This window comes from Lytechinus pictus, chromosome 4, assembly GCF_037042905.1.
Source record: "Lytechinus pictus isolate F3 Inbred chromosome 4, Lp3.0, whole genome shotgun sequence".
In the NCBI taxonomy this organism is placed as follows: Eukaryota; Metazoa; Echinodermata; class Echinoidea; order Temnopleuroida; family Toxopneustidae; genus Lytechinus; species Lytechinus pictus.
The window spans coordinates 28,734,955-28,753,055 of record NC_087248.1 but is presented as its reverse complement, the minus strand read 5'-3'; the positions used below and the strand labels follow the sequence as shown (position 1 = coordinate 28,753,055).

Here is an 18,101-nt window from a genome sequence, read left to right as displayed (position 1 = left end):
ATGTCAATTGTAGTATTATGTGACATCTAAAGACACTGTCTAAACTTAGAGCGCTTAGAGACGTTGTTCTGATGTCTTAAGCACTACTAGTATAAAAAAGCGGATTATTATTATTATCTTCACTTTCTTTGTGTTGTTTGGATTTTTTTTCAATGATATTTTTGTTCATAATTATTCTACAGGTACAGATTAAATTTAATCAAAGTCATGGTTCTTGAAAGAAGTATAGCTGCACAATGCGCTTCATGTACTTTCTCAAATTTGATTAGCAGTTTTTGTCATTGGGAAAAGGATTTGAACAGAGCTGTGTACAGTCCTATGTGAAGACCTGCTATGCTGAAGATCAATAACGGGTAGAAATCCTTTATAAAATGCAAATCAAATTGTTTGCAATACCAGGAAAATCGTTCCCCATCTTTCATGCCATGGCTGTGTACATTCAGGTGGGTTTAGAACAGCTTCAGTGAGCAGTCCCGCTCCATCACATCTAGTCTATTATTCAGTCCACTATAGCATTTGTTGATGTACAAAGGATTTCTTTCTATATACAACATAGTTTTGAGAAGCATGTCAAAAGGGATATTTCGTCCGAAAAAGTGTGATTTATCTGACATTTAGCATACATGCAGGTACTGTGCTTCTTGGCCAATCAAAATCAAGGAAAGTTGACAGATCCGACAATTTGTTAGACAAAGATGTTGACGAAACTTTCATGAAAAGACTTGTTGGTTGTTTCATCTCACAAATTAAGTTTCAAAAAGACAGTTACCATAGTAAATGTGCTTAACTCAGCCATGAAGTAACTCCTGAAGGTTTCTATGGCAAAGAAGAGGAGTGTAGTGGTTTTACGGTACACAATGTATCTTCCGTGGGCAATCGTTGGTCCTGAAAAGACCACCCGAACTCGACGTATCGACAATTGTGTTCTTGTTGTCCTCGTCTCATTTCTCCTGAAGATGACAAAAACACGCTTGTCGAAACAGCGAGTTTAGGTTGTCCTTTTTGGGACCAACATATACCCACAAAAGAATGCATGGTGTACTGTGAAACCACTACACTGAGTCATGAAAACTAAGGGAAATGGTCAGATCTGGGCCCTGTTGCATAAAAGTTATATTATGTTAACTTTGCCATCCAATGGTAACTACCATGGTAATGCTGATCAGCAGCCAATCAGAATCAATGATTCCATGTAAGTTACCACTGGATGGCAGTTACCATAATGGTAATACATTTTATGCAACGTAGCCCGGACAACTTGTTGGATAAATTGTGTTGGTAAAATGCTCTCAGTGTATCTTTCACTGTAAACCTGACGTTGCCATGGTGAACACTCACCTTTTCTGAGTGCTTAAAGTCTAGCCAGAAGCTGTCGTAATCGTGTTTGGTGGTCCGATCTGGATAGCACGCGATTGTCTTGATGTACGTCTTCAGTTGCCTATCGAGCAGCTCATTGATCTCTCCGTAGTCGTAGTCGTCATGCCGTATCCCGTACAGCGAATGGATGTAGTTCCAGATGGCTCGTCTTAGTAAAGAGGTGTCTACTTGTTTTTTATGGCCCATTCTATACAAAGAAGATAATTTTTGTTAATTAATTCAGGTCAGTGTTGATAAGGAAAAAAAAAACGCACAAATCCTCGCAACCTTTTTTGTTAAAATGAATGTGCAAGTGACTGACAATATTTCATTTTGGAACTTCAATATTCCTGTACCATGCATTATCATGACTGCCTGTACAATCTCTGATCGGCATCCGTATGGCTTTGTCGAGAGCCCTCTACAAGGACAAACACAGTCATGTAATCATAAAATGGCTGTACATAATGTATGTATACAAAATCATATTAGCCTATAGCAATCTAAGATGCCACCTAAATCCATCACATGATTATTGCAGAAAATGTAAATTAGGTATTACCATATCAAAGTTCATTTAGTTTTCCAAGACTTGGGAGATGACACAATAATAGTTTGAATATTAATATTTTGAAATTGATGCATTTTCTATCGGTATTTGAATTGTGACGACTCCTACATGTATATATTCTGTTATGTAACTGTTCAATTATATGTTCAATTTCTCTGTTGTATTTTTTATTTGTTGTAATGCATGACAATGGCAATGACGACAACAACAACATACATTTTTTTTTAAATATTAATATTTCTAAATTGATGTATTTTATATATCATTATTTGAATTGTGACGACTCATATATATTCTGTTATGTAACTATATATGTTCAATTTCTCCGTCGTATTCTATATTTGCTGAAATGCATGACAACGGCAATGACGACAACAACAACATACATGATTTCTTTATGGAAATACATATATATAAGGGACAAATGATCTGTTCCACAAGAGGAAAAAGAACTCACGTATTGTAGGTCATGTTGTAAGCTACACCAAGCTTGTCATCCATGAGCTGACTAACATCAGGGTAGTACCTATTGACCAGCGAGTAGCCCTGGTCTTCCCACGTGTAGTCCTGGGCCCGGAAGGTCTGGAACTGGGAGTTCTCCCCCCGTCTGGCAAAGTCCTCGTAAAGGAAGTTGGGATCCTGGACAAATGGCGTGATGTCCTCCCTCTCCCCGCATGAACCTGGACTTCTTGGCAGTACTGGAGTTTAGAGAAAAAGATTTGTGAAGGCTTTGTGGGTTATCATCATTATCTTCTTAGTGATATCACCATCATTATCATTACCACCAACATAATCAAAACCAAACATATCATCATCATAATAATAATAATATAATGTTTTATTGTCCAACTTAATGGAAATTCATTTTGTTTACATGCAAACATACAAATTACAACACATAAGGAAATATACAAAATCAAGGAGAGGCAAATACAAAATATTGGCGTGCACGTAATACATTCATTCTTATACATAAGTCGATTGAAAGAGTATAATCATCATTATCATCAGATTCCTCATCAAAACCAAAAATATCATCATCATCCTACTCTTTCTCCTCCATCCCCTCCTACTCTTTGTCCTTTCCTCCTCCTCATCATAACTGTCACCTCCGTGAAAATATCATTATCCATTTTTCACATCACTACGAACACCACCTAAAACTAGCATATATATGTACTAGGCATCAAGCCATTGAATTTCTTTTGTAATTGACATCACACATTTTTTAACTACCACTCCCTTTTATTTTATTTCAACATATTTTGTTGGACTCCTTTCAATGACAGCATAATCTTGCTCTGTTAAGAAAAAAAATGCAAAATGCTATAAAATGAAAATGGGCATGGATATCAACTAAATCTAGAAGATATGAGATTAAGAGAGCTATCATTGAAAGAGCAATGGGGGGGGGGGGGGTTGCTTCCTCAGGAATCAGTATCCAAAACAATTTTCACATCATACATGTATACACCAACCCTCCAACCGCACTTGATTCCTCATAATAACCTCCCCAATGGCTTGTCCAATGCAAGAAAGTGATGAACACTAATCCTGTTCAACACCCTACTTCCACCCACCACCGCACCTGTTACCACACCAACAAATGCCTCAAACCACCGGATTAGTGTCTCACGACAATTCCCTTCACGTTCCATTAATCCCAGATTTGTTTACCCTATGAATTTGGAGAAAAACAATGATTAAGCTCCCCTAATTTCAAGTCAATATTTTGACGTTGATATTGTTGCCATGAGCAACGTCAACCACACGAGGTGTTACGGACCAATTACTCTGAATATTCAATTTGATGCCCTTGGTTTACGGAGTGTTTATCCACTCTCATTAGATTGATTGGACAAGGTGGAGAGTGAATCATGCATGTATGCTCAATTCTGTCACTTGCTGGCTATCTTATTCCTTTCAAACATACAGAATGATGATCATATCAATTCACACTTGCTTGAATTACTTTAAACAATTTGAAAGTGAATTTCAAGATTATGCATCTAAACAAAGCAATAAAGTATAAATTACAAGCTAATAAACATGTAGAGTATCGTTTCAAACTAAAATGGCTGGTAGTGCATAAATAAACCAAGAATTCGTCAGGGAAGGTTTTTGTTAAAAGCTTAAGTAGTAATTTGGTTTTCAAAGTAAAAAACAAAAACAAAAAAACACAGAAAATTTGTTTTTCTCAGCTTTTTGTTTCTCTTACTTTTAAACATCAAAATTTAAAGTTGAAAAATTAAATAAAAGACAAGATACTCTGGGTCCCTCATATTCCTCTGAAAACAAATCTCGTGCTTTTCCCTTTGATACTCTCAGCAAATCAGAATATCAGATGCAAGGATTTCAATGCTTGGCTCATCATAGTCAATGGGTGTGTTTATGCTTCCATTGCGAGGACAGAATCAGCATTTTCAAACGTCGTTTCAGAACGACGATCGTAAACGTGGCTCTGGGAGTGCTGTTTATTGCTTAACTTTTCAGAGGCGAAATCATGATCTCCAGCTGGCTTCGCATCATAATTTTCGTTGAGCAGGAAAGCGAGGTTAAATTGGACGCAACCTTGTTTTGGACTAATCACGTATGGAAACGCTGATTCTGGCCTGAAAAGTGGAAGCATAAACACTCCCAATGATATTCGCCATTTGTTTCATGAAATTCTCCCAGGGACGAGCACACCTTTAATGGATGCCGAGACATTTGTTCCAGCGTGCCAAAGGAGGATTAAACAGGCAATATTTTGGCAGCTTTGAAAAAAAAACACAAGCCAAGCAAATGTGAAGTGTCTAAATGCGGCTCAGGCAGGAGTGGAGATACTCTACACAATTCCCAAGGTGATTTTGACTAGGATTAGGATATTGATTGAATTTTTTTGTTGCTCCAGGCTATCTGTATATCACGCTCAATACATTTTTAATGACAATCACATACCGGTATGCTATTTCAAGAAGATAAACCTATGATGCAAATGTGTGTGATCATATTGCTTCTTTGTACATATGCATATTATTTCAAGAGGAAATGTGCATGTATATTTTATTTTGGTCTATATCTTCAAACAATAAAACTTATATTACATTACTTTGTAAGTTTTGCTGTTTATTCAATATTTGAGTTATCTTCTTATAACATATCCTTAATTCTTTGTTTTGCATGATCTTATTTGTATCTTTTATCATAAAAAATTAGCAATAAAATAAGACAGGAAATACAAGAGTAAGACAGGTGAATTTGCCTTCATGACTTGCAAACACCCTTGAATTTCCCAAATATGAATACTACAGAGGCAATCATCTCCATCTTTTTAAGAGTTGCCTGTAAGTTCTGCCACAAAAAGTATTGAAAATGTATAGAAAATCAATATTCTACATACTGAACAAATATTTGCATTTACTGCATAATTGCTCACTGCACAAAGAAAGTAGCCCTTAAAATTAAAGAAATGACCCCCAAAATATGTAATTTTCTATCCTAAATAAAAACTGAATTAACTTGAATATTTGACGAGTACCCACATGTTTTCACATATCTTTTTATTCTTAATATGCATGATTCTCTATTTTTCTGTTATTAAAATTGAAAAAAAAATCTCTAGGTTTTTAGTCATTGCTATGTCTTAGGTTGTTTTCTAATTTAATAATAATACCAAGTGATGTTGCTATCCATTTGCATTCCAACCCCTCCTTTGCACTTTTTTGAATGATGACTTCATAGATGACATCATAATGTGTTGGCATATCAACATAGGACTGTTCTGTTTCTCCACGATGTGAAACACCTGAACACCGATCTTGACACGTTTTTTTTTTTACCACTCGTTGCCAGGTTTATGTTTGACCTTATAACAGGAATGGATGTTAAGTCCTTCCTCTCCTCCTATTAGTATGATTAACCCTAAAAGCACTGGGCTATTTGAACTGAAGGGGGGGGGGGGAGAATCATGCCCCCCTTCTGATCTACTTTCAGCATGACATTGTCTGGTAAAAAGTCATGTGGTGTTGTTAAAAAGGAAAGTCATCAAAATTTACTGGCACTATCTTTATGGAATGATCATGCAAATTGTTGAGGGGGTGGGGAGGGGCAGTCAAGCCGCAAAAGCAAAAATAAAGGAAATAAATTTGTTCACTCCCCAAAAGAACACAATTAACTAACCCCTTAATATGGACCTGGGGTTATTTCACAGAGAGTTAGGTGCGAATTATCAAAGTCATGCTTAAAAGCCAACATGCACATGACATCTAACGCATCTGATTGGTTAATATGCGGTAGTGCACGTCCCTTGCGCATGATGTGGCCCAGTGGATTAGTCTTCAGACTTTGAAACAGAGGGTCGTGGGTTCGAATCCCAGCCATGGCGTAATTTCCTTCAGCAAGAATTTTATCCACAATGTGCTGCACTCAAATCAGGTGAGGTGAATGGGTACCCGGCAGGATTAATTCCTTAAATGCATGAGCGCCGAAAGGCAGCTCTAGCTAAAGCCGGGGTAATAATAATAATAATAATAAGGCACCTCGGAATAGAATATTTCTAGATAGATGGTGCTATATAACTGCCTATTACTGTAAACGCTGTTATTTTCGCGGGATTAATTTTTCGCGCTTGGCGGCTTCAAAACATATTCACGGGTTCTTGAATTCGCGCTGCACACTCCATAATCACAAAGTCACTTCTTTTTGCCCATCTGTGAATGGTTTTAATTAACATTTCAGCATCGAAATTGTATTTTCTGATCATAATTCTAGCTCTAAAGCGGCATAATTTAGCATTGTTTTGATCCAATCATGAGCTTTTGTGACATTTAGCGGAACTTTTCTTTGCGGGGCGGACATCGGGGAAGGCAAAACGGAGGCGCTGCTGGCCTGGTATGGACGGCCAAGCACCGGGTAAGGACCAGGGGGGTTACGGCTATTCAAAATGCATGGGATCAATCAACAAACATGGGGAATCGACCCAACGTCTTCTTAAAAACTAAACAGATCTAAACACTCACCAATCAAACAGCAAAAGCAATATATATTTCAACCAAAATCATAATTTAAATACCGATCTGCGACTGTTAAAAAAATGATCGCATTGCTTTGGAACAAATTCTCGCGATGCATATGATTTTGGAGCTTAAGCTTGCTTGCTTAAATGCCGCCCTCTATAGGTCAAATTATGCGATCTCTTTGCCAAAACGATACACGCAATTGAACCACGGCTCAAAACTTGCATAAAAATAGATGCTCATAAATTCGTGTGTTTATAAATTCGCGCTCGCCGATCTTGCCGCGAAAATTTCCACTTTTACAGTACTATTATTATGATCTTACCAATGCAGTGATGCAGCAATAAACCGAACGTAACTGAAATTCAAGTTCAACTACAAGTCACAGTACCGGACCTAGACAAGGCCAGTTTGAAGGGATTTACTTACACTGGCCGCTCTGTTCTCTGACTTTCTCAAACTTCTTGACTTTCTCTTCTTGGGAGTCTTCAGTGTCGCTCTGCTTCTCAATGTTCTTCATCTTCTGTACCAGCTCCTCAACGTTCCCTCCCGCAGACTCCTCCTAGAAACATTGGAGAACAAAAAAAAAAGAGAGGATCCATTATGATTATTCGCAACGCTTGAATTATGAATCTGTAGCACTTTGTGTCCTCTGGAAAAGGCGCTATACAAATCCAATTTGCTGTTGTTTTTATTATCACTATTAATCATATATTTCCACGATAAATGGATGTAGGGGACATGAACTCACTGAAGAAAAAAAAGAAGAGAAAAATCATGAATTTCCCAACGATTAAAGTGATTTACCGTTATCATGAATATTAACTGCATCGACTTCCACACCTAACTAACTGAAATTGAAAGTGAGAAGTAAGAATAGCATTCCACATTTCGTCATTTTCTACAGTTCTAGGAAGAAGAGGTTGAACTCATGTTCAGGTATACACATGTAGAGAGATGCTCACGTGCACAGACAGATGAGGGGCCCGTTGCAGAAAGAACTGCGATCAAACGCAACTCAAAAAAATCTTGCGCAACTTGATTTTCAGCCAATGAAGCGCCCGTATTCTGGACTTGTGCTTGATGTTTTGAATTGCGTTTAAACACAACTCTTTCTGCAACAGGCCCCTGGAGGGTGTTTCATAACAGTTTGTAAGTTAGGAATGACTTTACACAAGACTGGTGCCCTTTCTTATCCTACATGACATAACCCTATGTGGCTCATTTAGCACCTAAGTCCATGCTCCAGTTATGCTTAACTTAATGGTCAGCTTTATGAAACGCCCACCTGACCCATTAACAATACTGCATCCCGGACCCATTGGCCCGAATTCACAAAGGTGGTTTTTAAAACCATCAGTTGAACCCATGGTTTATGCAGATTCCCAGTATAAATTACTCTTATTTACCGTGTATATCAAAAATTCCAATGCTGATGCGTGCTTTTGTAACAAGCACCACATTGACACCTGTTGTCATGGTTAATTACGCTATGTTATTCATGAGTCCACTGTTTGAAGAGTGGACTCATTAATTCAAAACATTGGACTCATGAATAAAATAGCGTGGATAACCATGTCAACAGGCGTCAATTTGGCACACTGTGACAAAAGCGCGCATCAGCATTGGACATTTTTTAATATACGCGGTAAATAAGCATAATTTATACAGGAAATCTGCAAAAACCATGGGTTCAACCGATGGTTTTAAATACCACCTTTGTGAATTTGGGCCATATACTGTACATGTAGTCTAATGATTGCTGAAACAATCAATTTCCATAATCAGTTGCATACAACTAATTTTAATGATTAAAAAATTATGAAACATGTAATGATCAATGCAATCCAAAATTTGCGGTGTCTACATTTGATCGCTATGTTTTGTGTAAAGGGCCCCAAGAAAAGACGAATAAAGGGGACTGTACAACCACGTATTGCAACTTTAAGGCTCCAATCTGAGAGTGATCATCTTCTTGTCCAAAGAAGTGACCTTTATGGAGAGATGGTCTTCATAGAGAAGTGGTCATAGAGGAGTCTGACCCCTTGACCAACCAGCCTAACACTTTGTCATAACATTGTCAAGCGCTTGCAAGAAAAGCACGATCATGCCAAAACGATCTGCTCCATGTGACAAAGTGGTAATTAGAGGGTGACGATTTCCACAGCAATGAAGTAACCTTATATCTGTCAATAGATCACTTGGCTAAAGGGAGGCCGGTGTTGAGTTTCTCTGGGTGAGCACGTACACACCTTGAGGGCAATACTTCCCCCGCATAAGCATTCTGAAGTGAGGAGAAAAGGGGTTGACGGGTGGACCGACTTCTCATGCCATATATTGGACATTCTGAAGAAGTATATATCTGAATGTGAATACCTTGTTCACTCTGTCCCTCTTTGTATTCTCTAGACATCTATGTAATGTGGGCAAATAAAGAGACTCATTTGTCTCTACATACATCACGTGAAACATTATACAATGAATACCTGATGTATTTGCATCAAGACGATCACTGGCAATTTGTTTTCCATTTCTCTGATGACTGAGCGCCACAGGCCTATGATACACTGTACAATGTATATCATTTAGACCCAACGGCCGGTATTCTGAAGTCAGGTTTAAAGTTGTGGTTTAAGTATGGATAGCCAATTCTTACATAAATCACTAATAGTAGAGATATCATATTTCAGCTCATTTGGCTCTCAAATCATTCATAATTGTCTAGGAAGTATAAAAAGATGATTGTCTTCACCATGGATGAATCAGGAAACAGCAAAGTAAACATAAGAAACATACAACTTTAATAAATTTTGTTTACACTTTTGGCTTCCCATACCTTTAGCACAGAGTTAGACCATGGTCTAAGTTAAACCTGACTTCAGAATACGGGCCTACAAGTAAATTTAAATGCTGGGAGCTACATTTGGTATTTACAAAGGTGAGTGATTGACAATATATTTGCCCAAATGCAAACAAGGGTTTCACCACCCACCTAGGTTTTACAAGCATGTATACACAGTAATAAAGATTCAATAAATTCTGTAGGTACGTACGAAGGAAATGTGCTTATTTCAGTCTGCTCAACCAGGGCTACACACTAACCTTTTTTTTATACTGGTACGAGTTAATATGACCAGTAGATACCCAGTTTTTTCATTTTGTACTGGTCCAAAACTAAAATTCATTGGTCCCAAAAATGAATAAAAAAGATAAAAAGACTGAGTTCATTTTTGCTGTCTTTACTGCTAATTATTACCCCCCCCAAAAAAAAAAAGAAGAGATTACACACACAGCAAAATTCTCATTTTTACAGAGCCATTTTTGGGAGATGCCAGAGCCATTTTCATAATTTACAAAAGAGAAGAAAATTTATATCAGTTGGATATATTTATTACTAGACATGTCGGACCAGTAAATTCTGGATTTTTTAAAATTTTACTGGCCTGACAGTAATTTTTACAGGTCTGGGACCGTCGCCAGTATGGCGCGCTGGCTAAACTAAACTACATGTAGGGGGGGGGGGGGAGTTGTAGCTGTTCCAAAATATACCTTATTTTGTGTGTGAGTTCCGACCATTAGGATCTCTTCAACCCGTATGAGGATTGTATATTAACTCCAAGGTCTTGAATTAAAAAAGCCAATAACTGAAAACTGTAACCTTCTCTTACAAGCACTCTGCATGAAACAAATGCTGCTACACCTGAAATCAGACTTACATTTGGCTTATTGTTATTTGAAAGACCGGGCTCGTCTGACAACGAGGGCGGTCTTAACGTATGACCTCCATCCATGTCGATTTCAGGATTGATGCCGCAGCCGTAGATGAAGCTGGGTAACGATGTGAAGTGGGAGATGAGAACGCAGGCTTGGACCAACTCTGATAACGTCCAATTGTGGGGACCTTTCAGTAATTTCTGTCCACGAGAAAACAGATAGTGAAGGAATAAAGTGAGAAAATTGTCATATTTTGTCATAATTACATGGATGCCACTTTGAATAAAAGTCTGGAAATCATCTAGAATGACGCCTTTCCTACGTGGAAAAAGGGGGTTTCTAAGGCCGAAAATATGTGGAAAATGTCAGAATTCAGACTTAAGTCTGAAAAGTGGCATTACTGCTATCATTATAATATATCAGCATAAACCCAGTTATCATTATACTGTGTATATAGTATCACAGAAGTTGTGGAATATTGAATAGCTATTATACTTTATCACTGCTGATGTACGTAGTAATCACCTATTGTTGTTCCGAGTATCCCTCATATGTTTACTGAGATTTTATGAATCAAATATAAAAGTTACACACAATTTCTTGATATCTTACTACTTGGATATCAAATATCTCCCTCTAGTGGTACAATTGTTTGTTGAACTTTAAATAAGACTTCTGCCAGTGCTGAACTGCACTTTACAGTTCTATTTTTAACCTTGTACGTTGGCATGTAAACAAGTATATTTTTCTAGGAGAGAACAGAGTATCCGAGTTCTTAACAAGTACAGACATGTCTTTATTATTTTTGATAAACAGGGTGAAATAGAATTACACAACACGGGTGTAAAGCAACTAATTACGGAGTGTAATAACCCATTTCAAAGCAAACTACATGCAGTACAAAAACAATCTTAAGGTCAAACAATATTGATCTCTACACACTAGTTATTGCGCTGACATTTTTTTCATATCTTCGGATCTTCACTTTACAGAACATTGGTGTAAAGTGACTAATTACAGAGTGTATTAAACCCATCTTAAAGCAAATTGCATGCAATAAAACAATATAAAAGTCAAACAATAATATCTCTACACTCTAGTTTTTGCACTGACTTTTTTTTATAGGATTTTAACTTTGTAACTGTGTAGCATGGAATTATCAACTACAGTATATTGCAAGAAATATTGAGTACATAACTCAATTTAAGTGAGAATGAAACCCTTGGAAACAGTTGAATTGTATCAAAAAGGTAGATCAAAGAAACAGATCCACAAAATTTTGAGAAATATTTGCATAAGGTCATGAGCATTTGAACTGAGATCACTAATGTTTATGCAGATCCTCCCATTTGGCAATCCTTCCAAGATCACTAATGCTATGGAGATCGTCCCATTGGCAATGCGACAAAGATGTGTGATGTCACATGTGAACAACTTTCCCTTCGCTGGACTATGAAATTACCCCAAAATGTCTATTTTTGCTCTTTCTTCATGGTGATGCAAACACTTTATCCATAATGTATTCTTTGGAAATCTGTATTACATGCCCTCCTATAGAAAGAATTCATGATCTATCGATAGACGTGATAAAAGAGGCAGTTTAAGTAAAATATATACAAAAGTACTGGGAGAGTTCTTCACAAGTGACATCACACATTTTGTCGCATTGCCACTGTGAAGATCTCCATAGCATTTAGTGATCGCAATATTCAAATGCTCATAATTTCTCATTATTTGTCCGATTTTCAAACTTTCGTTGATCTGTTTGATTTCTCTGTTTTCACAAGTATGCAAACTTGTTCAAAAGGTTTCATTTTCCTTTATTAAGGAAAATAATAAAACAACACTGACCTCTATTAACTCTTGCGTGATTAACCACGGCCGATGAGAAAGGAGTTTGATTAGCTGGTAGAGGGCCTGGATTTTAGGAGGTACGTGCTCCAACCCCTGTAACCATTCCCGGTCTCCGCCCTGGGCTAAGAACTCGCTCTCCTGTAATCTCATCACGTAGGAGCATCTGTGACGGGCAGCTGTCTGCAGGGGGGAGATGAGAAAGAGGTGGAGATAGAGAAACATAGAGAGAGAGAGAGAGAGAAAGGAAGCAAGGGGGTGGGGCAGAGAAAGTAGAGGAAAGTGAAAAAAAAAATTGATTCAAATTCAAATTCTAATTGTTTTACTCTCTCAGTAAAACCTTCACATAAAAAACAACAAATATGAATTATATATACAAAGCTGAAATACATGTAATACAAATCGGTGTACAAGACAGTCTAAAAATTGCAAATAAGGTTCAGAATCGTACTTAGGGGTAGCAGCCAAAAAGGGAAAAAAAATCCTTATATTTAGGCTGACCCATTAATAAATGAAAAGGTGACACAGAAAATGCAATAATAACATACAGGGATATGAGAAATAAAGGCTAGAGGTAAATCAAGGGAAGGTGAATAGGGGGAAAAATTATTGAAAAAAACAAATACATATATCATACCAATTTTATAAATCATACCAATTTTGAACAAGTTTTAATTATACCCCTTTCATAATCCCAATTATGCGGCTAATAGCAGCATAATTTGGTTGTAAAATCGGAGGAGGACCAGAGTTATCCGCATTATTTTGATGCTGCAATTATTTGCATAATAGCGGCATCGGGACAAGATTTTGACTTTATGAACACATTTCCAAAGTAATGCGGATAATTGCCATGGTGCGGTCACCCTTTTCCAACACAACCGCATCGGAGGGGGTGTGTGCGGTTGCTATGACGATTATCCGCCTTTTTCAGGACGGGCGCTCGTAAAAATAGTGCGGATTATTTTCGGAGTTTGTGAACGCAATTTTTATTGAATTATCCACATTACTCTTAGGCGGCTAATTGGAGGATGGGTTTATGAAAGGGGTATTAGATGATGAAGAGTATATTGGACCGATAACCATTCAATTGCAGTATAATGCATTATAAAAAACAAAATGCAATCCTAAACAATACCATGGAAGTTGAACAATGAATATTCAGAAATAATCAAGGCATTTCATACACATGTCTACAGGGAAATTCAAGAAATGTTAATTTGGTGATAAGCAACTACAACATACCAGGAGAAATAGCCCAGGAAACAACAGATATTTACAACCTACAGTACATATAAGGTTCCATGGACATGATATAACCTACAGTGCAAAACAAAACTTCAGAAAATTGAACTCTTTCCAATTACAGTACATGCTACATGTAGGTTTTTTTTTCCATCGTTAGTCAATGATAAAGTAAATTCAATATTTGAACATTTCATTGTATGAAAAGCCCTGATAAAAGAGCTGATAATATAATAATGATGATGATAATAAATATGATTCTAAATGTGTCATATCCACTCTGTATTTTGTTACATTAGTCCAGTTTGGACTCTTGTGAGATGAAACCTACTTTCCTCAAAGTCAAACATACTTGTAAATGCATGGAAACTCATACAAAAGTCACATTACATGTACAATAATAGTATAACACTGTACTTGCTTCTATATACATATATATATATATATATATAGTCAAATTAATAATAACATGAATGCAACATTATCATGTACATATATACTTGACAGCAATCAATTATAACGTCAACACCCTACCCTCTCCCAACCTCTACGATGAAAAGATCATTTTGCTGAGTCATGATGCAATGTATCAGTCACAATAACGCCTGATGTCTAATGTTTGATCAAGCAAGTCAACATTCAAACTATTTGCTCAGCAATTATGCCATTGTCACCCTTGAGCAGTAAAAATCTATTATCTGTAGACTATATCATTAGTGACAGCGACATAATAATGTATCAAATGGTGATTCTGGGTCTTTATTGCGTGGAGTCCAATAAACTTCAAGTAATAGCTAATACCCCTTTCATAAACCCAATAAAACCTATCCTCCAATTAGCCGCCTAAGAGTAATGCGGATAATTCAATAAAAAATTGCATTCACAAACTCCGAAAATTATCCGCATTATTTTTACGAGCGCCCGTCCTGATAATCGTCATGACAACTGGACACGCCCCCTCCGATGCGGTTGTGTTGTAAAAGGGTGACCTTATGACCGCACCATGGCAATTATCCGCATTATTTGGAAATACGTTCATAAACTCAAAATCTTGTCCCGATGCTGCTATTATGCGGATAATAGCAGCATCAGAATAATGCGGATAACTCTTGTCCTCCTCTGATTTTACGACCAAATTATGCCGCTATTAGCCGCAAAATTGGGTTTTATTGGGTTTATGAAAGGGGTGTAAATGTCATTTATGCTCCTTACGAGGTGGGTGGGATAAAATGGAAGGTGGAAAAGGGAAAGGGAATTAAGACATGAAAATATATGAAGAAGGAAAGCATTAAGGTTGGTCTGAACAATGAGAATGCTCAGGAGAGAGAGAAGTGGAAGGAAGGAGTGTCTTCGTGGCATGAACGTTGATAACCTTTTTAGTATTAAAGAGGGAACAAATGCTGACTAAAATAATGACGATGATGATGACGACAATGATGGTGATGATGATGATGGTGATGATGATTATGACAATGTTGATGATGATCACGGTGATGATGATGATAATGATGGGGATGATAATAATGTTGATGGTGATGATGATAATGATGGTGATGATGATTGTAATTATGATGATGGTGATGATGATGGTGATGATGATGGTGGTGATGATGATAATGATGGTGGTGGTGATGGCAATGATAATGATGATAGTGATGATGATGGTGATGATGATAAAGATGGTAGTGATGATTATGATGGTGATAATGATGGTGATTATAATGATGATGGTGGTGACGATGATTGTGCTGATGGTGATGATGACATCTGCAAATAGTTCAGGGCGAGGGTCATGACCGTCCCAATTAATTCAGGGTTCAAAGAGTTAAGTTCATGGACCAACTACACGTTCAAGTAATTAATGTCTTTTTATGACGATTTTTATGTTAATATGTGTTGTGTGTGTTAATGTCAGTACATGTACTTCTGGATACTCCATGGTGTTTTTTTTTCCTTTTAATAAATCTAGGATATAATGTATGCATCTTAAACTGCACCCGCATTGGCTAGATTGCAAAAAAAGCCCCATAAAATTACATCAGAATGGGATTCTCAAAGTGAAACTATTTTGCCTCATACATTTGTCTCTTGAGAAAGATAACTATTTTTTCTCTCTTTCATACACCAAATTCATGCAGCGCGAAGTAATACCAGTTTAAAGTTATAAAGCAAACTCAAATAGTGACCTAATCCCAAAATAAATGTTGATTATTCATACATGTACAACATTTAAACAGAACAGACATGGTGGGGCAAATAAACTTTGCCAAACAGGTGTTTCTAAAGCCAGTGGGAAGACATGAGTTTTTACTTCATACAACCATGAAGTACAAGTAATCTGGAGAGCAACCGCGGCACTCCTGAAAGAATATACATTGCAGTAGCGTGTTCTGACAATTCTTTTTCTAGTTCCCAATTGCCAATCTACTAGATTTTTTTTTAATCCAACAAGACACGTATAAGCTTGATTTATATAGCAGTGCATGCAGTGAACAAAAAATAATATTTATATGAAGGAAAGTCGCCCCAAAAAAATAAATAATATAAAAATAAAATTATTTTCTACATGTATGCTATCTAGGAATTTATTTTCAATCAAGTCAAGTATATACACTTAAAATACAGGTCTACTTTTTGTTTTACTGTACATTATTTACAGTTCACAGTATATTTCCTCCTTTTTTTTTGGGGGGGGGGCACGGCTTCAATAAAAAAACATTTGATTTAAACACTCATTAAAACCACTGGAAAAGCTTTGGAAATGATATTAGGCAAACTGGCACTTCACAAATTTTGGATGTTCATTTTGCACTATGTTTATTAAAAGCTTTGTTTACACTCACAAATATCACCTGAAGTAGGCTATAGAGAGCCAAATCAGAAAGGCTTTTAATAGACCTAAAAACTATAAATTGTATGGACAAAATACCATATTTTCTCACAAAAATCTGGATTCAAATTAGGGAATATATAAACATATACACTATAATTATACATGTAATACCCCCGTCACACTTATTCGGAATCAGCAGGAATCGAGCAGAAGCTGGAAAGAAAAAATATTCAAAAAATCTAGAAATTTTTGGGAGGAACTTCTGAATTCATCAAACTGGAGATGAAATTCAGTAAATTGACCAGGTGTATCATCATACACTAGTCAAAATGAACCGCAATGGAGTCAGATTGATAATTCGTGCTACGTTCTTGGACATTCTAGGGGCATTCTAAATATTCTGACTGCATTCTGAGTGCATTCGAAATATTTTTGTCATTTCTTTTGGCCGTCCCGAAGGTTTTGGTCATGTTCAAAACATTCGAGGGGTATTCTCGAACGATGTTGGAAGTAGATTTAAATGACCAATTGGTGGTCAAACAATAGTCCTTTCATTCAGGCCAATTCTGCTTGATTCGGAATAAGTGTGATGGGGGCTTAAATCATTTTACTCTAAAGAGAAGATTGTTATTAAAGTGAAGATGCTAAAAGCATTTTATTACAAGGGATTAAAACAATGAAACTTCATACACATTGCATGTACCTGTACATTACATAGTACTGTACAAATTCACAACTACAAAATATGTTTTGCCTTTTGAACCTGGCTATGAGTAATACCAGCACTCTTTGAAAATCAGGTGATATAGTAGGGGGGGCATAACGTAGGAGGCATGTACTGGGCCGGGTCACTGCCAACCAATAGGAAGAGAGTAAAGGTTTGCCCTGATCCAGGGTAGAACTGCATATATTGTTTACAGCTTCCAAACATTGGAGAAGTGTTTCTATTGTGAGAGTTGGCCTGTCATGTACAGGAAGATAACCTCTCTATTATCTTCCCATGGTTATCGGCTTATTGTGTCCACAAAACTCTGATAACACTGAGGAATGCTTGAAACTAATATATTTGTGTCAAGAAGCTTTAGGAGTTGTTTTGACATTAGGAGTTCTGAAATGAATAATAATGTAGATTTCAAACGCAGTGGAGTGCATTTTTTTGCTGACACGACGAAAGCTTTTGCACCTTTTCAGACCTTTAGGCCCGAATTCACAAAGGTGGTTTATAAAACCATCGGTTGAACCCATGGTTTATGCAGATTTCCTGTACAAATCACACTTTATTTTACCGCGTATATTAAAAAATGTCCAATGCTGATGAGCGCTTTTTTCAGTGCACCAAACTTACACCTGTTTTCAGTACGCTTTTTATTCATGAGTCCACTGTTTGAGCAGTGGACTCATTAATTCAAAACAGTTGACTCATGAATAAAAAAAGCGTGGAAAACCACGGCAACAGGCGTCAATTTGGCCCACTGTGACAAAAGCACACATCAGCACGGACATTTTTTTAATTATAAGCGTAATTTATACAGGA

The 18,101-nt window shown here is 36.9% G+C and overlaps 1 protein-coding gene across 1 annotated transcript in view; it reads right to left on the bottom strand.

The window, feature by feature from the left end:
* Positions 1–18,101, bottom strand: part of LOC129258680 (sestrin-1-like) — a 49,768-nt gene that overhangs the window by 8,844 nt on the left and 22,823 nt on the right. Inside the window, exons 6-10 of the mRNA XM_064098777.1 lie at positions 12,490–12,672; positions 10,641–10,838; positions 7,354–7,486; positions 2,385–2,625; positions 1,339–1,564 (exon numbers count right to left, since the gene is read on the bottom strand). Of these exons, the coding sequence (XP_063954847.1) occupies positions 1,339–1,564; positions 2,385–2,625; positions 7,354–7,486; positions 10,641–10,838; positions 12,490–12,672 (981 nt within the window). The remainder of the gene's footprint in view (positions 1–1,338; positions 1,565–2,384; positions 2,626–7,353; positions 7,487–10,640; positions 10,839–12,489; positions 12,673–18,101) is intronic.